The sequence below is a fragment of the Ovis aries genome, chromosome 14, assembly GCF_016772045.2.
Source record: "Ovis aries strain OAR_USU_Benz2616 breed Rambouillet chromosome 14, ARS-UI_Ramb_v3.0, whole genome shotgun sequence".
In the NCBI taxonomy this organism is placed as follows: Eukaryota; Metazoa; Chordata; class Mammalia; order Artiodactyla; family Bovidae; genus Ovis; species Ovis aries.
Genome location: NC_056067.1, coordinates 15,452,586 through 15,472,244, shown reverse-complemented (window position 1 = coordinate 15,472,244; position 19,659 = coordinate 15,452,586). Strand labels below are relative to the sequence as shown.

General features: G+C 36.3%; 2 protein-coding genes across 8 annotated transcripts in view; both read right to left on the bottom strand.

The window, feature by feature from the left end:
- Positions 1 to 19,659, bottom strand: part of PHKB (phosphorylase kinase regulatory subunit beta) — a 236,778-nt gene that overhangs the window by 184,379 nt on the left and 32,740 nt on the right. For 5 of the 7 annotated variants that reach the window (XM_060398304.1, XM_042231578.1, XM_060398307.1 and 2 more), the window contains 3 exons: positions 16,219 to 16,357; positions 11,175 to 11,274; positions 2,071 to 2,178 (listed from right to left, as the gene is read on the bottom strand). In XM_060398304.1, coding sequence (XP_060254287.1) covers positions 2,071 to 2,178; positions 11,175 to 11,274; positions 16,219 to 16,357 — 347 coding nt within the window. Of the gene's footprint in view, positions 1 to 2,070; positions 2,179 to 11,174; positions 11,275 to 11,827; positions 11,984 to 16,218; positions 16,358 to 19,659 lie in introns of those variants that run through there. The other 2 variants (XM_060398306.1, XM_060398305.1) reach the window with 1 other exon arrangement.
- On the bottom strand, positions 4,711 to 11,271 carry LOC101110611 (cytochrome c-like). Its single transcript, XM_060398308.1, has one exon. It carries the CDS (start codon positions 10,651 to 10,653, stop codon positions 10,336 to 10,338), a length of 318 nt encoding a protein of 105 aa, XP_060254291.1. The 5' UTR covers positions 10,654 to 11,271; the 3' UTR covers positions 4,711 to 10,335.

Here is a 19,659-nt window from a genome sequence, read left to right as displayed (position 1 = left end):
ATCCTTTCTGAATAACAGACAGTTGGGGCAGAAAATTATTCGTGCCCTAGATGCCTTGGATAAAGCAGCTGTGTGCCACCAGGGCCTGCAAGTGGGGGTAACTGTCTCAGGAAACAGGACTATCCTGAATGTCTCTTGACTTCCCAGCACTCAAAGTCCAGTAGGTCTCAGGGTCTTGTCAAGATCCAAGTGGGCCACGTAAGAAAATGGAGGATTCCAGTTTAAGGCATTTTATAACAGGTCAACATTAACTCTTGAGTGACTTTTCTCAGAACATAGTAAGCAAGAGCTTCATCCCATTGGGTCACCCAAATATTCTCATATAGCACTGACACTGGCCTGTCAGAAATGATCTCAAAGAAATTTCATTTCCACTGACAGCCAACTATAGCAATATCTCAAGAACTCTCTGCTATGATTTTTAGGAGGCTTCTGTGAGAAAATATCCGTAAGTGGCAAAATGTACGGGACTACCAAATAACTGGCTGACCAGCATTTACTTGAAACCCACTATGTGTTTTTATAATTTGCATCATTGGCTAATTAGTTGATATTTAAAATTCTCTGACAATTTCTCTGTGGTTTCATGCTTGATTTCTTCCCAAATATTTGTAAAAGAACAGTTCTATATGTTTTCCTTGCTGTTGGAGTTCTCTGACGGTGTGTCTGCTTTCATCATTGGTTTTGATTTCCTGTCTCATCCTGTTGTCTGCTTAGTTGTCGTCAATCCAGACCCTGCCCTGCCGCTCCCGAGCTTGTAGTTGACCCAACCATCTCCCCTCCTCCGTCCCCCCACTTGCTCTGGTCATAGCAGTGCTGTGGTCCACAGCGTGTGTTCCCTTAGTCGGGTTTGTGCTTTGTCTTTATGTCTCATTAAATGGTGTTTTTCCCCCATAGCAGTAAGTTGAATTGGTGTATCAGTATGCAGTTATAGGAGAAGGCAATGGCAACCCACTCCAGTACTCTTGCCTTGAAAATCCCATGGACGGAGGAGCCTGGTAGGCTGCAGTCCACGGGGTCGCACAGAGTCGGACACGACTGAAGCGACTTAGCAGCAGCAGCATGTGCTAGGCACTTAAGTTTAAATTCTGAGATACAAAAATAAATGAATCATTATCTTCTAAAAACTCTATGTCAAATAGCAAACATATCTGTGAAAGCAAAAGGTACAGAAAACCTAATTATTTGAAAAATTATGACACAGCTGAGCAACTATATATTTATGTACAATTAAATCTCCATAGAACTGGTTACAAATAACTATTAAGAGTTTCTGCTGGGTAGAAATGGGGACACTGAACTTTCTGTGTTTGGAGGAGTCATTTGGAAGTAACACATTTCAGGTTTCTAGAGAGAAAGGAACTATAAAAAGGATACTCATGTTTTAGTAAGGAACATATGAATAGTAAGTACTCTATTCTAAAGACAACAGAACCAAATGATGAAGCGGAAGAAAATCCATTAAAGATAAATAGCATTATATAATACTTGTACATCAGACACAAGGCACAGGGGTACACAGATGCGAGAGAAAAAATGAAAACAAAATATGAAGCTTTACGGTGGATTCTGGGCATATAAAATTTACATTAATGCCTTTATGCCTTTTGGAATTATTTTAGTGGTACGTTTTTAGAATCATTGAAGGCTGATTTATTAGAAATGGACTGTGATGGAACAAAAACCTATTATTTGTTGTTATATTACTGTCAGTTGTCTTTTATTCCCTAGTTCCTAAATACTGAAATTCCTCTAAATTTGATAATGAGCACAAGCTTTTGTCACTGAAAAAGCTGTAGGATCCTTTCTTCTAGATAGTAGTACTACAATCTCTCCAGCTGCCCTTTTTTGCTTTTGGACCAAGAATGCAATAATATTTAATGCTCAATCACAATAACTAATTCAGTTCCACTGAGATGTCTTCATTTCATGGTTGACTCTCTACTTGCATTTTGAACAATTAAAGTTTTACGAAATGTAAATCTAATTTCGTAAAAATGTAAATAGCCTCAAACATTCTATGATATAGAGTAAAACTGCAGAAGAAAATGTATAGTCTTCTCTTTTTACCTGAAGATGACCATATTCCCCATAGGAGAGGATCTCATCTCCTGTATGTACATTGAACACAGAGTGAAGACATGTTGTTGGGCGTGGATCCTGCTTAAATTGCTGGACCTGGAATAAAATACGAAATTTAAATGATGCTACTAATTCACATTCATCCAAAATCAGAGACTATACATTTTTCAAGAGACTTTTTAATGGGGAAAACTACAGCTTATAGACAGGATAGAACAAAGCAGAATGTTACTTTTTCTAAAGAAACAAAATAGATAAAACTCATGATTATTAATGTAATACAGTTAACATGATTGTTAAATACTTAACTGATACTTCACAAATAACTGAAGTATAATAAAAGGCTTGTTAATCTATAAGCATTGCCTTTTGTAATGTTTTGCATCTTATTTTAGACTCAAATAATGGTTTCCTCTATGGGACTGGATTTCAGAAACTGTATCCCACTGTACTGCTATTTGGAAATGCTTACATGACACTCAATGAAAGAGCGCTTCAGGCCACATTCTAATTCAATAAATTTTCAAAACGCCAAATGCTTTTTCTTTCTCCAAGGATCACAAATTGTAACCATGCTCCTGTCAACATGTTTTTATTTCTTTCACCACACATACTGTCACTACTAAGGCACCAATTCCAAGAGAATATAGGCCATATTTTTACATATTAACTCAATGTAAAATTTAATCATTTTAGCATACAAATTAAGTAAGTATTAAATGACAAAAGGAGATAAACTCCAAGGACAAGCAGATATTAATTCAATTTTGCAAACATCTGCTAATAAAGTTATATGTCAAGTAAGTCTACTACTATTTCCCTGGAAGGATAAGATGAATAGGAACAAAGAATGAATAGAATGATACATTAGTTCAGTTCAGTTGTTCAGTCTTGTCTGACTCTTTGTGAGCCCTGAATAGCAGCACACTAAGCCTCTCTGTCCAACACCATCTCCCGGAGTTCACTCAAACTAACGTCTATCGAGTCGGTGATGCCATCCAGCCATCTCATCCTCTATCATCCCCTCTTCTCCCACCCCCAATCCCTCCCAGCATCAGAGTCTTTTGCAATGAGTCAACTCTTTGCATGAGGTGACCAAAATACTGGAACTTCAGCTTTAGCATCATTCCTTCCAAAGAAATCCCAGGAACTTCAGCTTTAGCATCATTCCTTCCAAAGAAATCCCAGGGCTGATCTCCTTTAGAAAGGACTGGTTGGATCTCCTTGCAGTCCAAGGGACTCTCAAGAGTCTTCTCCAACACCACAGTTCAAGAGCATCAATTCTTCAGAGCTCAGCTTTCTCCAAAGCCCAAATCTCACATCGATACATGACCACAGGAAAAACCATAGCCTTGACTAGACGGACCTTTGTTGGCAAAATAATGTCTCTGTTTTTGAATATGCTGTCTCGGTTGGTCATAACTTTCCTTCCAAGCAGTAAGCGTCTTTTAATTTTATGGCTGCAATCACTATCTGCAGTGATTTTGGAGCCCAAAGTAATAAACTCTGACACTGTTTCCACTGTTTCCCCATCTATTTCCCATGAAGTAATGGGACCAGATGCCAAGATTTTCGTTTTCTGAATGTTGAGCTTTAAGTCAACTTTTTCACTCTTCATTTTCACTTTCATCAAGAGGCTTTTTAGCTCCTCTTCACTTTCTGCCATAAGGGTGGTGTCATCTGCATATCTGAGGTTATTGAGATTTCTCCCGGCAATCTTGATTCCAGCTTGTGCTTCTTCCAGCCCAGCGTTTCTCATGATGTACTCTACATAGAAGTTAAACAAGCAGGGTGACAATATACAGCCTTGACGTACTCCTTTTCCCATATGGAACCAGTCTGTTGTTCCATGCCCAGTTCTAACTGTTGCTTCCGGACCTGTATACAGGCTTCTCAAGGGGCAGGTCAGGTGGTCTGATATTCCCATCTCTTTCAGAATTTTCTGCAGTTTATTGTGATCCACACAGTCAAAGGCTTTGGCATAGTCAATAAACCAGAAATAGATGTTTTTCTGGAACTCTCTTGCTTTTTCGATGATCCAGTGGATATTGGCAATTTGATCTCTGGTTCCTCTGCCTTTTCTAAAACCAGCTGGAACATCTGGAAGTTTATGATCCACGTATTGCTGAAGCCTGGCTTGGAGAATTTTGAGCATTACTTTACTAGCGTGTGAGATGAGTGCAATTGTGCGGTAGTTTGAGCATTCTTTGGCATTGCCTTTCTTTGGGATTGGAATGAAAACTGACCTTTTCCAGTCCTGTGGTCACTGCTGAGTTTTCCAAATTTGCTGGCATCTTGAGTGCAGCACTTTCACAGCATCATCTTTCAGGATTCCATTACCTCCAGTAGCTTTGTTTTTAGTGATGCTTTCTAAGGCCCACTTGACTTCACATTCCAGGATGTCTGGCCTCTAGGTCAGTGATCACACCATTGTGATTATCTCGGTTGTGAAGATCTTTTTTGTACAGCTCTTCTGTGTATTCTTGCCACCTCTTCTTAATCTCTTCTGCTTCTGTTAGGTCCATACCATTTCTGTCCTTTATGGAGCCCATCTTTCCATGAAATGTTCCTTTGGTATCTCTAATTTTCTTGAAGAGATCTCTAGTCTTTCCCATTCTGTTCTTTTCCTCTATTTCTTTGATTTCCTCTATTGATTGCTGAGGAAGGCTTTCTTATCTCTCCTTCTATTCTTTGGAACTCTGTATTCAGATGCTGATATATTTCCTTTTCTCCTTTGCTTTTTGCTTCTCTTCTTTTCACAGCTATTTGTAAGGCCTCCTCAGACAGCCATTTTGCTTTTTTTGCATTTCTTTTCCATGGGGATGGTCTTGATCCCTGTCTCCTGTACAATGTCACAAACCTCCATCCATAGTTCATCGGGCACTCTATCTATCAGATCTAGTCCCTTAAATCTATTTCTCACTTCCTCTGTATAATGATAAGGGATTTGATTTAGGTCATAGCTGAATGGTCTAATGGTTTTCCCTACTTTCTTCAATTTAAATCTGAATTTGGTAATAAGGAGTTCATGATCTGAGCCAGAGTCAGCTCCTGGTCTTGTTTTGCTGACTGTATAGAGCTTCTCCATCTTTGGCTGCAAAGAATATAAATCTGATTTCGGTGCTGAACATCTGGTGATGTCCATGTGTAGAGTCTTCTCTTGTGTTTTTGGAAGAGGGTGTTTGCTATGACCTGTGCGTTCTCTTGGCAAAACTCTATTAGCCTTTGCCCTGCCTCATTCCGTATTCCAAGGCCAAATAAAAGCAATGACTTTCTTGTCTCTTTGAAAAGATATAAATGATGATAGTATCTGAGTATTCATGATCTTGACTTGTTTTACTTGGCTAAGGAAGCACACAGAACCATACTCTCTGTTCCATCTTCCAATTTCTTCTCATCCTTAAAGTCTTATCTTAAAAAGATCTTCTTTAATAAAGTCCCTTCTGAACCCCAACTAAAATTCCTTACTCTGGACTCCCATATCAGGGTGCTTATCCTTTATTTATTTCTCCAGTTATTTGTTTTTATTCAGCTCAGTTCAGTCACTCAGTCGTGTCCGACTCTTTGTAACCCCATGAATCACAGGAGGCCACGCCTCCCTGTCCATCACCAACTCCCAGAGTTCACTCAGACTCACATCCATAGAGTCAGTGATGCCATCCAGCCATCTCATCCTCTGTCGTCCCTTCTCTTCCTGCCCTCAATCCCTCCCAGCATCAAAGTCCTTTCCAATGAGTCAACTCTTCGCATGAGGTAACCAAAGTACTGGAGTTTCAGCCTCAGCATCATTCCTTCCAAAGAAATCCCAGGGCTGATCTCCTTCAGAATGGATTGGTTGGATCTCCTTGCAGTTCAACGGACTCTCAAGAGTCTTCTCCAACACCACAGTTCAAAAGCATCAATTCTTTGGCACTCAGCCTTCTTCACAGTCCAACTCTCACATCCATACATGACTACTGGAAAAACCATAGCCTTGACTAGATGGACCTCAGTCGGCAAAGTAATGTCTCTGCTTTTGAATATGCTATCTAGGTTGGTCATAACTTTTCTTCCAAGGAGTAAGCGTCTTTTAATTTCATGGCTGCAATCACCATCTGCATTAGTTTTCTGTATCTCCCACTATCTTTCAAGCTTCAAGAAGTTATACTCTCCAATATGGCAGCCACTAGCTATACGTGACAAATTGAACTCAGTTCAGTTCAACTGCCTAGTCATGTCTAACTCTTTGAGACCCCATGGACTATAGCACACCAGGCATCCCTGTCCTTCACCAACTCCCAGAGCTTGCTCAAACTCATGTCCATCGAGTTGGTGATGCCATCCAACCATCTCATCCTCTGTCATCCCCTTCTCCTCCCACCTTCAATCTTTCCCAGCATTAGGGTCTTTTCCAAGGAGTCAATTTTTCACATCAGGTGGCCAAAGTATTGGAGTTTCAGCTTCAGCATCAGTCCTTCCAATGAATATCCAGGACTGATTTTCTTTAGGATTGATTGGTTTGATCTCCTTGCTGTCGAAGGAACTTAGGAGTCTTTTCCAACACCACAGTTCAAAAGCATCAGTTCTCCATCACTCAGCTTTCGTTACAGTTCAAATCTCACATTCATACATGAATACTGGAAAAATCATAGATTTGACGATACAAACAATTATATAAAATTTAGAAATTCAAGTTTTCAGTCACAATGGCCCCATATCAAGTGCTCAAAAGCCACACGTAACTAGTGGTTTCTGTACTATTCAATATAGTAACAGAGAACATTTAGATCATCACAGTAAATTTGTTAGTACTAGAGGGCTAACACACCTTTTCACCCCTCCACGAGCCCTATATGAACACATATGTTATGTTATGCATGCATGCTCAGGCCAACTCTGTTGGACCCTATGGGCTGCAGCCCACCAGGCTCCTGTGTTGGTGGGATTTTCCAGGTAAGAAGACTGAATTGTGTTGCCATTTTCTCCTCTAGGGGACCTTCCTGACCCAGTGATTCAACCTGCATCTCCTGCAGCTCCTGCATTGGCAGGTCTTTACTTTTACCACTGAGCTATCCGCAAGCCCTCCCTAAGGTTGAAATCAACAAAAGTAAAGCCAGGAACTATCAGCAGATAATCAGAAATGAGAGAATGAGGGTAACGGTATGGACGTACACACTCCATCTATGTAGTGACCAAGCTATCCTGTGTTAACTCAGAAAAGGTGAGATGGCTACCCCATCTCAGTGTCTGAAACTCCTGGTAACAGTCTCAGGCTACACAAATATAGAAATCAAGGTGGTCACTACTTTCACAGTACCATGACTATTATCTCAAAGCACTGAACATTTTTCTGGGCTCTTAAGACAAAAATGCGGTTAAATTAAAACAAAATATATTTTGCCCACTTGATATGTATCTAAATGGATAAGATTTTATTAGTTTAATAAAGTGATTGCTGCAGGTGACAAAGCAGTGTTTGTCATTTGTCTTCAAGACACATAAGTACCCAGCATGAGAATTTATATTCAATGACTGTGCCAGAGGAAAGGCAACTATTAAACGATCAAAGATAATCAAATGGTGAATTATATAATTATCCTTTGAGTCTTAAAGCTGTAAAAAGACAAACAGCAAAAGAGACACAGATGTATAGAACAGACTTTTGGACTCTGTGGGAGAGGGAGAGGGTGGGATGATTTGGGAGAATGGCATTGAAACATGTATACTATCATGTAAGAAATGAATCGCTAGTCTAGGTTCAATACAGGATACAGGATGCTTGGGGCTGGTGCACTGGGATGACCCAGAGAGATGATATGGGAAGGGTGGTGGGAGGGGGGTTCAGGGTTGGGAACTCATGTACACCTGTGGTGGATTCATGTCAATGTATGGCAAAACCAATACAGTACTGTAAAGTGAAAAAATAAAATTAAAAAATAATAATAAATTTAAAAAAATAATAAAATAAAATCTCAGGGGAAAAAAAAGACCCAAATTCAATAAACTTTGAAAATTAATGAAGCAAATTGTATAAAAATATACACAAAAATACTCTTGAGAGCAGCCAAAATCAAGAAGATGTTAATTAGTATTGTATGATATCTGGCATCTGGGAAGTAAAAATAAAGAATTATTCATCAAAGTAAGAATTTCTAGATTAAAAGAATTCTAGAATAATGTTTTTTCCTTCTGTATTTTATTTAGACTTTTTGGCAAAATTTTAATTACTGTGAATAAGCAAGTTTATCATTCAGGAAAAGGTACTGAGTACTTTGTGATGACAAAATACTCTTAAAAAATCCTTAATTTATAGGCTTAAAATATACACTGAGGTAGGAAAATCATCTCATAAGGGAATCCAGGAAGAATAAATTTTATAAAAATTTAATGATTTCTCATGAATTAGAAAGTACTTAGGCAGCATTTTCAGGAAATAAATTTTTTATGCAGACAGGGACAGCAACATTCATAGGCTACTGTAAAGCAGATCTCTATTTTCTGAACTATGAACTACAAATTGAATCGATTTTGAAATCTGAATGCTCCTCTTTAAGAAGTATTAATAAAAATAGGTATATGAACACCTGGAGGTAAAAAATAACTAATGTTGATAAGTAGAAATTAATACAAGCAGAAAGAAAATAATAGAAATTAGATTGCTCTATATTCTTCAAATCAAGGAAAACTATTCACTCAAATAAATTAAAACATCCTATTTAGGTAGTATTATTAGAAAATACATCAGGAAGCATGCTTTACAATGAGAAGCAAAAAATTTTCACTAAGTCATGATTTTACTTCAGAAGATGAGCTTTAAGGTCAAACAGCACATGAACATTACAAATACACTTTAGTTTTAAGGGCCAAAAGATAAAAGCACTCATTTAAAAGTATTAACAATGTCTACTGCTATGAAATCATGAAGGAAATAGTGAGCACCAAGGTGAAGGTATGGTGGGAGGTAATTAGCTGCGTGCATGGTTTAGTCTACTGAGTCCTATGTGCGTTGTAGCAATATCTTCTATTCCTACTGTAACGTTACGGGGTTCAAGAAAGATTATACCAATAACACTATTTTAAAATTTATAAAATTCTACATTTTGTAGTATGCAGAAATACCAAATGTGATCCTAATGTGATCTGTACCTTCTTACAACTCACGTAAGGCAAAAAATGATAATCCTTTGTAATTTAAGGAATTCAAAGACAGCTTAAGTTACATTCAAGTTATATTCAAAAGAATACCAAACTATGAATACTTGTTAGTAAAGGTGAATAATATTTAGAAAAGGACATTAAGAAGATTAAACAAATCACAAAGAAAAAATTTATAGTACATCATTTTCTTCCTTTTGATAAACAATTGTAACTTAAGTATGTCAACCTGGTTAGCAAGCACATGAAATTCACGGTTCACACAATGTTTTCTTGAGAGAAAAGTTGAATTTACACAAAAGAATTCACGAAATGATAAATGTGAAACTTCTCACACTTACAAAAAAAACTTTAATCACAATTACTTCAATATGTTATACAAATTTAATTCAAATATTAAATGTCAATATGACATATTACTTTATTTCAAGCACTGAAAAACCTTTTTAATAATGCTTTGCAAAGTCAAATCTCCGTAGACAAACTACAGGTTTTTCATATATCTCTATTATCAACTTGTGAATAAATTTACTTTCTGCAAGCTAATTTTTTTTGTTGCCATATTTTGGTGACAGAATATATAGGATTTTTTTTCTTTTGCATTTTTGACTTCAGGTCAGGTCTTAAAAAATGTGCTATCACAAAAACTTAATATAATATCCATATGATAGAGATACACAAAATATTAAGTCATTAAAATTGCCTGCATTAACTACTGAAGTGTATCTTTTCTAATAAATTATCAAATGTGGGAGTGGTTGTTGAGGAACCACGATGTAAATTTAATATCGTACCACAATATATTAGGACCTGAAAACACAGAGATGTAGGTAAGTAGAAGGAATATCACATTATATTTCTATAGAGTTTTATAGTTTAAAAAGTTTTATTATGTACACTGTTTAATTTCCAAAATAATCCTGTAAAGTCTGCTGGTTTTTTTGTTTGTTTGTTTGTTTAGCCACAGGCCAATCTTATTTAAATCAGGACTGTCCAACAGAATTATTCCATCCTCCGTTCATGATCTGAATTCTAGTGTATGAGATAAATTTAAATATGGTACACATAAAAAGTCATGAGACACTTCTATTTCATAATAAATAAGGCAGTGGCCAACTATTACTCATTAGTAGCTTTTTTGAGATAAGCTATCAAGTCCTCCCTCTCTCCCTTCTTCTTAATGCCAGCAAAGATCATCTTGGTTCCAGGGATGTACTTCTTGGGATTCTCCAAATACTCCATCAGCGTCTCCTCTCCCCAGGTGATACCTTTGTTTTTGTTGGCATCTGTGTAAAAGAATCCAGCAGCCTGACCTGTCTTTCGTCCAAACAGACCATGGAGGTTTGGCCCAGTCTTGTGCTTCCCTCCCTTTTCCACAGTATGGCACTGGGCACACTTCTGAACAAAAATCTTCTTGCCCATCTCAACATCACCCATTTTTAAATCGTTCTTTTTCTGTGCGCAACCGAGAAGTTCCCGCTCACAAGCTGAACGTCCCGCTTCCTAACAGTCTGCTGTTTTCTAAGCCTTTAATTCCCGCCCTCTTTATACATAAACGAATGAATTATTACATTTCTAAACTGAAGTTCAATTAGAGTAATGACATGTATAAAAGGAATTTTGATAAGGATTTTCTTATTTAATACAATATTGGTTAGAATTATGCATATCATGAGGTTCTTTAGAAACTATTTATCTGAGCAAACATGAGATGCAAAATACAAATTCAAGCCCAAATAACAGTTCCCAATCAACTTTGCTTAAGGTATTTCTTCAATTTCAGTATTTCAAAACCCTGGACTGGGAAGGCAGAGCTGTTTTAATCTATCCAGACTGCCCCCAGGACGTCGCTTTACCTTTTGAAAGTACATCCTTCTTCAGAAGATGTTATTGCTATACTGGTTAAATTAATCCCTCAGAACGATGTGAGAATTTCAGTCCATACTACAGTGTTTTACCTTATCGGCCTGACGCATGTAGCAGTACAGAATTCCTCTCATACATTTTATAGCCGAGTGCTCCAGCTCATGGGTCCTTCCCTTGTCATCATCAATGCGCCTGGGTGAGAGAGATAACTCATGAAACAAATTGGAAATGCATTTGAAAAGGAAGCAGAGCTTTTGATAATTAAGTATTTATCTGGCTAATCCTATGTTCTGGTGACAACTACTAATTCTGTAACAGTGAAACTCCATTTTCCCAGCAGATGTAGAAATGCTTAAAAAAAAAAACTGATGATGAAATTGTGCAAATTTCCCCTTGTCTTAAGGAAGTAAGTTAATTGTGTTAAAAATAGTGTACAATATTTTCAACACTGCCTTGGCTGAAACTTTAAAGGATATTTTTATATTAGAAAAACCTACCAATGGATTTTTTTTTTAAATTCACCATTCACAGAGCACAGGCAATTTTAAATACCAATCCTTTTAGGTTATGCAATGATCACTTGGATCCAAAGAAGTGTAGATTAAGGTAGGCCCATGTCTTCTTTGGCTTCCCTAGCGGCTCAGACGGTAAAGTATCTGTCTGCAATGCAGGAGACCCAGGTTCGATCCCTGGGTTGGGAAGATCCCCTGGAAAAAGAAACGGCAGCCCACTCCAGTATTCTTGCCTGGAAAATCCCACGGACCGTGGAGCCTGGTAGGTTACCATCCACGGGATCGCAGAGAGTTGGACACGACTGAGCAACTTCACTTTCACTTTCTGTGTCTTCTTTGCTCTGCTATGTGTTTAATAATGCCAGAATGGGCACTTCAGTCAGCAATGCCTTCAAACAAAAATGCATCCAGGATGATAATGATGTATTTGGGCATAAAGTTTTATATTTTCAGGTCTTAGTTTAAAATCAATTGACTACAGTTTACAACTCCTGCTTTAAAAAAAAAAAAAAAAGCTGACACAAATATTAAATTAGGTTAAGATGTTTTTCGATCTTTAAGTTACTTTTTATTATTGATCAGTGGCCTTCAAAAAAGATGTTATACACTCTTGAAAAAGTAAAAGTAGCTTATTCATTGTTTTACTAAATCATAAGTAAAATATCTAGCTATCATCCTCACTTGACAAAAAACACTACCTGTTCCCCATAAAAAGTAAACTATAATTACTTCCTCTTTCAATTACAGACCTCATATACCAGCAGTAGAAAGAACAATGATCATTTTAATACAGTATGGTGAATGTCAGTAAAAATGTCTATTTGTCATTAGAATATCATTCTTCTTTTCACATGCAGGTATTAAGGTATAGCTAGTATGATTCTGCTCTGTGATCTTTTTTCCCATGATGTCAGAACCAAGTGTTAACAGGCAAATTATGGAGTGGATAACATTTGACTTGGCACTGATAAAGAAAGGAAACAGCACATCTGGAATAAAATGAACTCAATGAAATGTTCTGCATATAATTCCCACTTCATAAAAAACAAAGAAATAATTCAGAAAGAAACAAAATCCAATTTTTCTAAAATTACCTTGACTGCAATTTCTCTGCCCCTAATTTCCACAAGCATTATACCAAGACTAAAATATCCCACAATAATTTAGCCACAATAAAGAATTTTTCTATTTTAATAATGTTTTTATTTCTCCTTTCCTTAGCAAATAATAGTGGTAACCAGAAAAATATTTCTTTTCTGACTTAGAAAACTAAAGAACAGCTGCATTTGAGTAAAAACATTTAGGCAACTAGTATATATCTATTTCCTTTCCTAAGATTTAAAATGAACCTTTTCATCCAAAATAATTCCTCTATTTTCTACCAAGAACTAACAAGCTTTACTGATGTACATTCAAGTTTTAATATGATCTCAATAAAATGTTGAATTAAAAAAAATCAGATAAGTAACTTTTAATTGATCACAAGCCATGTGGAGATGTTGACTGAATATTTCTATAATATTAAGTATTAAGTTTATATTTAAATCAAAACTTAAAAATACATAACTAGTGGAAAACTAAACACTTAAATCCTATCACTGGTGCATTATTTCCCCACAGTCAAGATTCAAGGAAAATAAAATCAGAATACTGTTTGGTCATGTGACTTGACTGTTTACAAGGACTAAGCTAGGGCCACCTGTTATATTTAACTCCTAAAATAGCAATAAATCTGACACTGAGAGGGAACAGGCCAACATCTTGCATGAAGTATTCCTCTCTCTCTCTCTTAGACAGTACTGCAAAGTGCCTTACCAATACCTCACCTTGAGTTTTTCTAACATATGCACAGTCTAAAGTGCTTTTTCAAATCAATACTCTTAAAAAAAAAAAGCTACTTTTCTCAAACATAAAAAGTAAAGAAAACTAAATTCTGTATTTAAACCCTAAATTAAAGTCATGCTTTTTTTCTAGAAGTAAGAACAAAAAATGCAAAAACTCTACATAGTACTTTTTAGTATAGCATAAAGTACAGGTTTGGGGCTTCCCAGGTGGCTCAGTGGTAAAGAATCCACTTGCCAATGCAGGAGACGCAGGAGACACAGCTTCAATCCCCTGGAGAAGCAAATGGCAACTCATTCCACTATTCTTCCCAGGATACTCCTATGGACAAAGAAGCCTGGTGGGCTAGAGTCCATGGGGTCATAAGAGGGTCAGACATGACTGAGCAACTGAGCACACATGCAAAGTATAGGTTCAATTTTTCTTTTAAAAGATTTTGTACAATTGACTAGTTTTAGAAACAATTTTAACCCGAATCATATATTTAGGTTATGATATTTAGGATATTTAGGTTATATCATACATAACCTAAATCAAAGCAATATAATTATTTATAAAATAAAATAATTATAATAGTTATATAACTAAATATACATTTTAATTATATTAATTATAATTATATTCATACATAATTATATATAAAGTAATATAAATAGATATAATTATAATTAGATATAATGCAATATAATTTTAAACAAAGGTATATTCAGGACTACAACTTGATACATGTGAAAGACATCTTAAAAAGTAAAACATATTAGTAAGCATTTTTTTCCTCCTCTAAAATAAAACAAAATTACAATTTAAGAAAAACAAACTATGTCAAAGTGTATTTTACAAATAAGCTATTTCACTGCTTCTTGCTTTTATCCAATTATTTAAATTAAATCAAACCATACTCCTAATGTAAATGAAATATAAATGTGCATAAAATAATTATTTTAAGTCCTCAGTACACATGTACATACACACACATTCAAATAGAACTGGGGTTTCAAGAGATTTTTTACATGACTGATTGAAAACTAATGCAATTAGAAAAATCAAATTACTTCCATTTAAAAAAATTAATGACTTCATATTATGCATTCATTACCAATAAGAGATAGATAAAAATCCCTGAAAATATTGACAGCTTAATTTTTGATGAATTTTTCCTAATGTTATCTATATGATTTCATCAGCATTTTTAAGTAGAATTGGAAACAGAATTCTACTAATTTTACAACATGGGGATTATCTAAACGAATCATCACAGCTTAATACTGTGGGTAAAATCAGCTTCATCCTAATTCTGTGGTACGTACTCTTGTGTTTCTCCAAACAGAAGACATTTTTTTTGTTAGTAAAACAAACAGTTTTTACTTTAACTATATAAGATAAATTATCCAGGGAGTTAGTAAATAGACAGCGCCCCTAGCAAAGAACGGACTTTAAATTCTCTATCAGATTTTTGAAGGCTTCTGGGAAAGGGCCTGTACTCTTGTATTGTTTTAAGCAATTTTCCCTGAACACTTTATTCAGAAAAATTTCAAATCTATACAAAAGCTACACAACTGCTACAATGAATAAAACTCTACTCTTCACATGGATTCAAGAGCTGATAAAATTAGCTTGAATTCTTTATCTATAATTTATTCTCGGCACTAACACCATACATATTTCAGAAGTATCCCCTAAATACAAGGACATTTGCCTATATGACCATAATATCATTATCACACCAAGGAGCTATTAGCATAGACATAGTGTCTAATATATACTGTACATTAAACACAATCCAATTATCCCCAGAATATACTTTAGTTTTTTTTAATGCATGATTCAATCAAGGTTCACACATTGCATTTGATTCTCATAATCGCGCCATCTTCATACCTATTTTCTAATCTTCTATGATTACATTTTTAAGAGCCCAGGCAGGGTGTCTTATAGGCAGCCACAATCTGGCTTTGTCTGACCTTATTTACGCTAGAGCCACCCCACTTTGATAAGAAGTAGACATGGGTGCTATGGCACATCAGGGAGCACCTATCTAACATCAGTGAAACGCATCAACGATTTAAGGCAGAGCAATCATATTCATGTTAAGGATACAATCTTCAAATCAGAGGCACATGCATTTACTACCTTCGGAGAATTAATACTCAGAAATCCATTTTTTTAACAGTTAAAATGCATCACTACTGACTACAAGTCAAGACCCACATTGGATATATTAATAATGAAACAAATAAATAATGAAATTAAACAAAGAAATAGATATTAATAATGAAAAAAGAAAACTTCCGTATTGTGAAAAGGTTTATTTTTCTTTTACTTTATAAGAATTTTATGACTTAGTGATATCCCAATGAAGTGTAATTAGAAAAACACTAAACTGGGGGAAGGAAGGAGAGGAGTTCTGGTCCTGGCTCTATCATTAACTAGGTGTGTCATTTGGGACTACTCTATTAACTACTCTAGGCTCTAGATTCATCATCAATCACTATCAATTTCCTCTATGGTCAAAACAAATCAATTCAATGAGAATGGGCAATTCATTCTATTAAAGACTAAAGCTGATTTACAAACCTAGAGATGAGAAATGTTAGTCACAAAGTCATAAAATGTTACAATTTATCTAACGTAAACGCTCTGGAAACCTGAAAGATTTAGAGGCTGAAAAGGAGATGCAAACAGCTTCAGGTCACACGGTGACCCAGAAGCAGAGCCAACAGATAGCTGTCCAGTTTTCTTGGGCCTAGACTTGGAGTCACAACGAGAAGACACACCCGCTTACCTGTACGCAAGAGCCAAAGCCCAGGCACCAGCAGCACAGTACAGACTGTCATGAACCTTGGCCTTCTGATCATCACCACATGTTTTAGTGGGGAAGAGACCTGTGGTTGGACTTTGATACAGCAGCAATGTTGACTTGACTGCAATTGAAGATAAGAAAAAGAATGAAAAAAAAAAATCTATTTCCCTTGAGCTGAAGGTCTTAAACTTTTTTGGTTTCTTTATCCTACAATTTTGTTCTTTCGAAACTTAGCTGCAGCATAAAACTTTTGAAAACGTAGAAACAACTCTTGGTAAATAATTCCAGCCTCAGTAGAGATCCACCCGGCATGAAGGGGTATTTTCATTTTTGAGTAAAGAATTCAGCTAATTGGCACATAAAAAATCTTTAGCACATCCCTGTTAATGTCAGTAAGTGTTACAAGGTAATATCAGATACAGAAAAAAAAAAAGATTAGCCAAAAAACTAAGTATACTTTCAAAAACTAGTTCAATAGGGAAAAATAAAGCAAATATATAACAAAGAGTTGCATACATTTGCTAAATCCAAAGATAACTCAATTCTAGAGAGGCCAGAATCCTGGTTTTCACAGATGACTAATTTGTGCCTGGCCTTCAGAGCAATGTATTCCTCTTATATATGGTACAGGTCAAAGATATGTTTAACATTTCAAAATTGAATCGCATCCTAATATGACATGAAAATAGTAAACAAGTAACTATTTTATGAACATTCCACTTAAGTTAAAGAAGTCTGGAATCAATGTTTTCTAGTCATCACTCAATCTGCACAGGGATACTTCCAGGACCTGCCATGCATGCCAAAATTCTCAAATACTCAAGTCCCTTATCTAAAATGGCTAGTATAGTAGGCCCTCCATATCTGCAGGTTTTGCATCTGCAGATAGAGAAAGCAGACTGTATTAATCTTTATAAAAGAGTCCTAAAATAAAAAAAAAGTCACACTAAAATGACATTTCCTAAAAGCTATTTTATTCCTGTCTAACTATAAATGGATGAATAATATTTTTCCCTAAAATAAATTAAGTTACTCTAATCTAGACTGGCATATGTCAACTAATTTAGAACAGTTTTTCAAAGGTTTAAAGTACTCTGTTCCATCACAGAGATTAAAGAATTAAATTTCTTTTTCTCAGACTAAACTGACATAATCATTATCATGTCTTTCAGAATACCTAGGTATTTATTATTTTCCCCAGAGTGAAAAACTGGTCCTCACACTGCAAAGTAAACAGCTGACACTTCTTTTAAAAGGCAGTTTAATTTCTTTAGTTTGTTATAGCTACAGAGATAAGTGGGTAAGAATCTTGAACACAATAAGCTGAACTAACATTTTTAAGATTTTTTTTAATGTGGACCATTTTCAAAGTCTTTATTGATTTGTACAATATTGCATCTGTTTTATGTTTTAGGTGTTTGGCCACAAATAATGTAGGATCTTAGCTCCACAGTTGTCCGCTAGCTATATGTGACTAATTCAATTCAGTTCAGTTTAGTCGTTCAGAGTGTTCAACTATTTGTGATGCCACGACCTGCAGCACGCCAGGCTTCCCTGTCCTTCACTATCTCCCAAAGTTTGGTCAAGTTAATGTCCATTGACTCAGTGAAGCTATCTAACCATCTCCTTGCTCTCCAAGGGGCTCTCAAGCATCTTCTCCAGCATACTATTTTGAAAGCATCAATTCTTCAGTGCTCAGCCTTCTTTCTGGTCCAACTCTCACTTCTGCACATGACTACTGGAAAAACCATAGATTTGACTATACAGACCTTTGTGGGCAAAGTGATGTCTCTACTTTCCCCGTCTATTTGCCATGAAGTGATGGGACCAGATGCCATGATCTTAATTTTTTGAATGTCAACTTTTAAGCCATCTTTTTCACTCTACTCTTTTACCTTCATCAACAGGCTGCTTAGTTCCTCTTTGCTTTCTGCCACTAGGGTTTTCATCTGTAAAACTGAGGTTACTGATATTTCTCCCAGAATCTTCATTCCTCCTTGAGCTTCATCCAGCCCAGCCTTTTGCATGATGTACTCTGCATAGAAACTAAATAAGCAGGGTGACAATATACAATCTTGTTTTACTCCTCTCCCAATTTGGAACCAGTCCATTGTTCCACATCTGGTTCCAACTGTTGCTTCTTGAACTACATATAGGTTTCTCAGGAGGCAGGTAAGATGGTCTCGTATTCTCCTCTCAAGAATTTTCCAGTTTGTTGTGATCCACAGTCAAAGGCTTTTGTGTCAATGAAGCAGTAGATGTTTTCCTGAAATTCCCTTGCTTTTTCTATGATCCAGTGGATGTTGGTGATTTGATCTCTGGTTCCTCTGCCTTTTCTAAACCCAGCTTGAACATCTGCAAATTCTGAGTTCATGTACTGTTGAAGCCTAGCTTGAATCATTTTGAGCTTTATCTTGTTAGCATGTGAAATTAGCACAATTGTGCAGTAGTCTGAACATTCTTTGGCATTGCCTTTGTTTGGGATTGGCATGAAAATTGACCTTTTCCAATCCTGTGGCCACTGTTGAGTTTTCCAAACTTGCAGTATATTGAGTGAAGCTATTTCAAAGCATCATCTTTTAGGATTTGAAATAGCTCAGCTGGAATTCCATCATCTCCACTAGCTTTGTTCGTAGTGATGCTTCCTAAGGCTCACTTGACTTCACACTTCAGGATGTCTGGCTCTAGGTGAGTGATCACACCATTGTGGCTGTCTGGGTCATTAAGAGTTTTTAGTATAGTTCTTCTGTGCTTCTTCTTAATATCTTCGCTTCTGCTAGGTCCATACCATTTCTATCCTTTATTGTGCCCATCGTTGCATGAAATGTTTCCTTGATATCTCTAATTTTCTTGAAGAGATCTCTAGTCTTTCCCATTCTATTGCCTCCATTTCTTTGCCCTGTTCACTTAAGAATGCTTTCTTATCTCTCCCTGCTATTCTTTGGAACTCTGCATTCAGATTGGTTTTCTCCTTTACCTTTCATTTCTCTTCTTTTCTCATCTATTTGTAAGGCCTCCTCAGACAACCATTTTGCCTTTTTGCATTTCTTTCTCTTGGGGATGGTTTTGATCACCATCTTTTGTACAGTGTTACAAACCTCCATCCTTAGTTCTTCTGGCACTCTATCACATTTAATCCCTTGAATCTATTTGTCGCTTCCACTGTATAATCATAAGGGATTTGATTTTGATCATAACTAAATGGCCTAGTGGTTTTCCCTACTTTCTTTACGTCTGAATTTTGCAATAAGGAATTCATGATCTGAGCCACAGTTAGCTCCAGGTCTTGTTTTTGTAGACTGTGTGGACTTTTCTCCATTTTCAGCTGCACAGAGTACCAATCTGATTTCAGTACTGACCATCTGGTTGATGTCCATGTGTATAGTTGTCTCTGGTGTTGCTGGAAGAGTGTGTTTGCTATGA

Coding starts and splice junctions, on each gene's coding strand:
- LOC101110611 (XM_060398308.1), bottom strand. CDS start 10,653: ATGGGTGATGTTGAGATGGGCAAGAAGATTTTTGTTCAGAAGTGTGCC.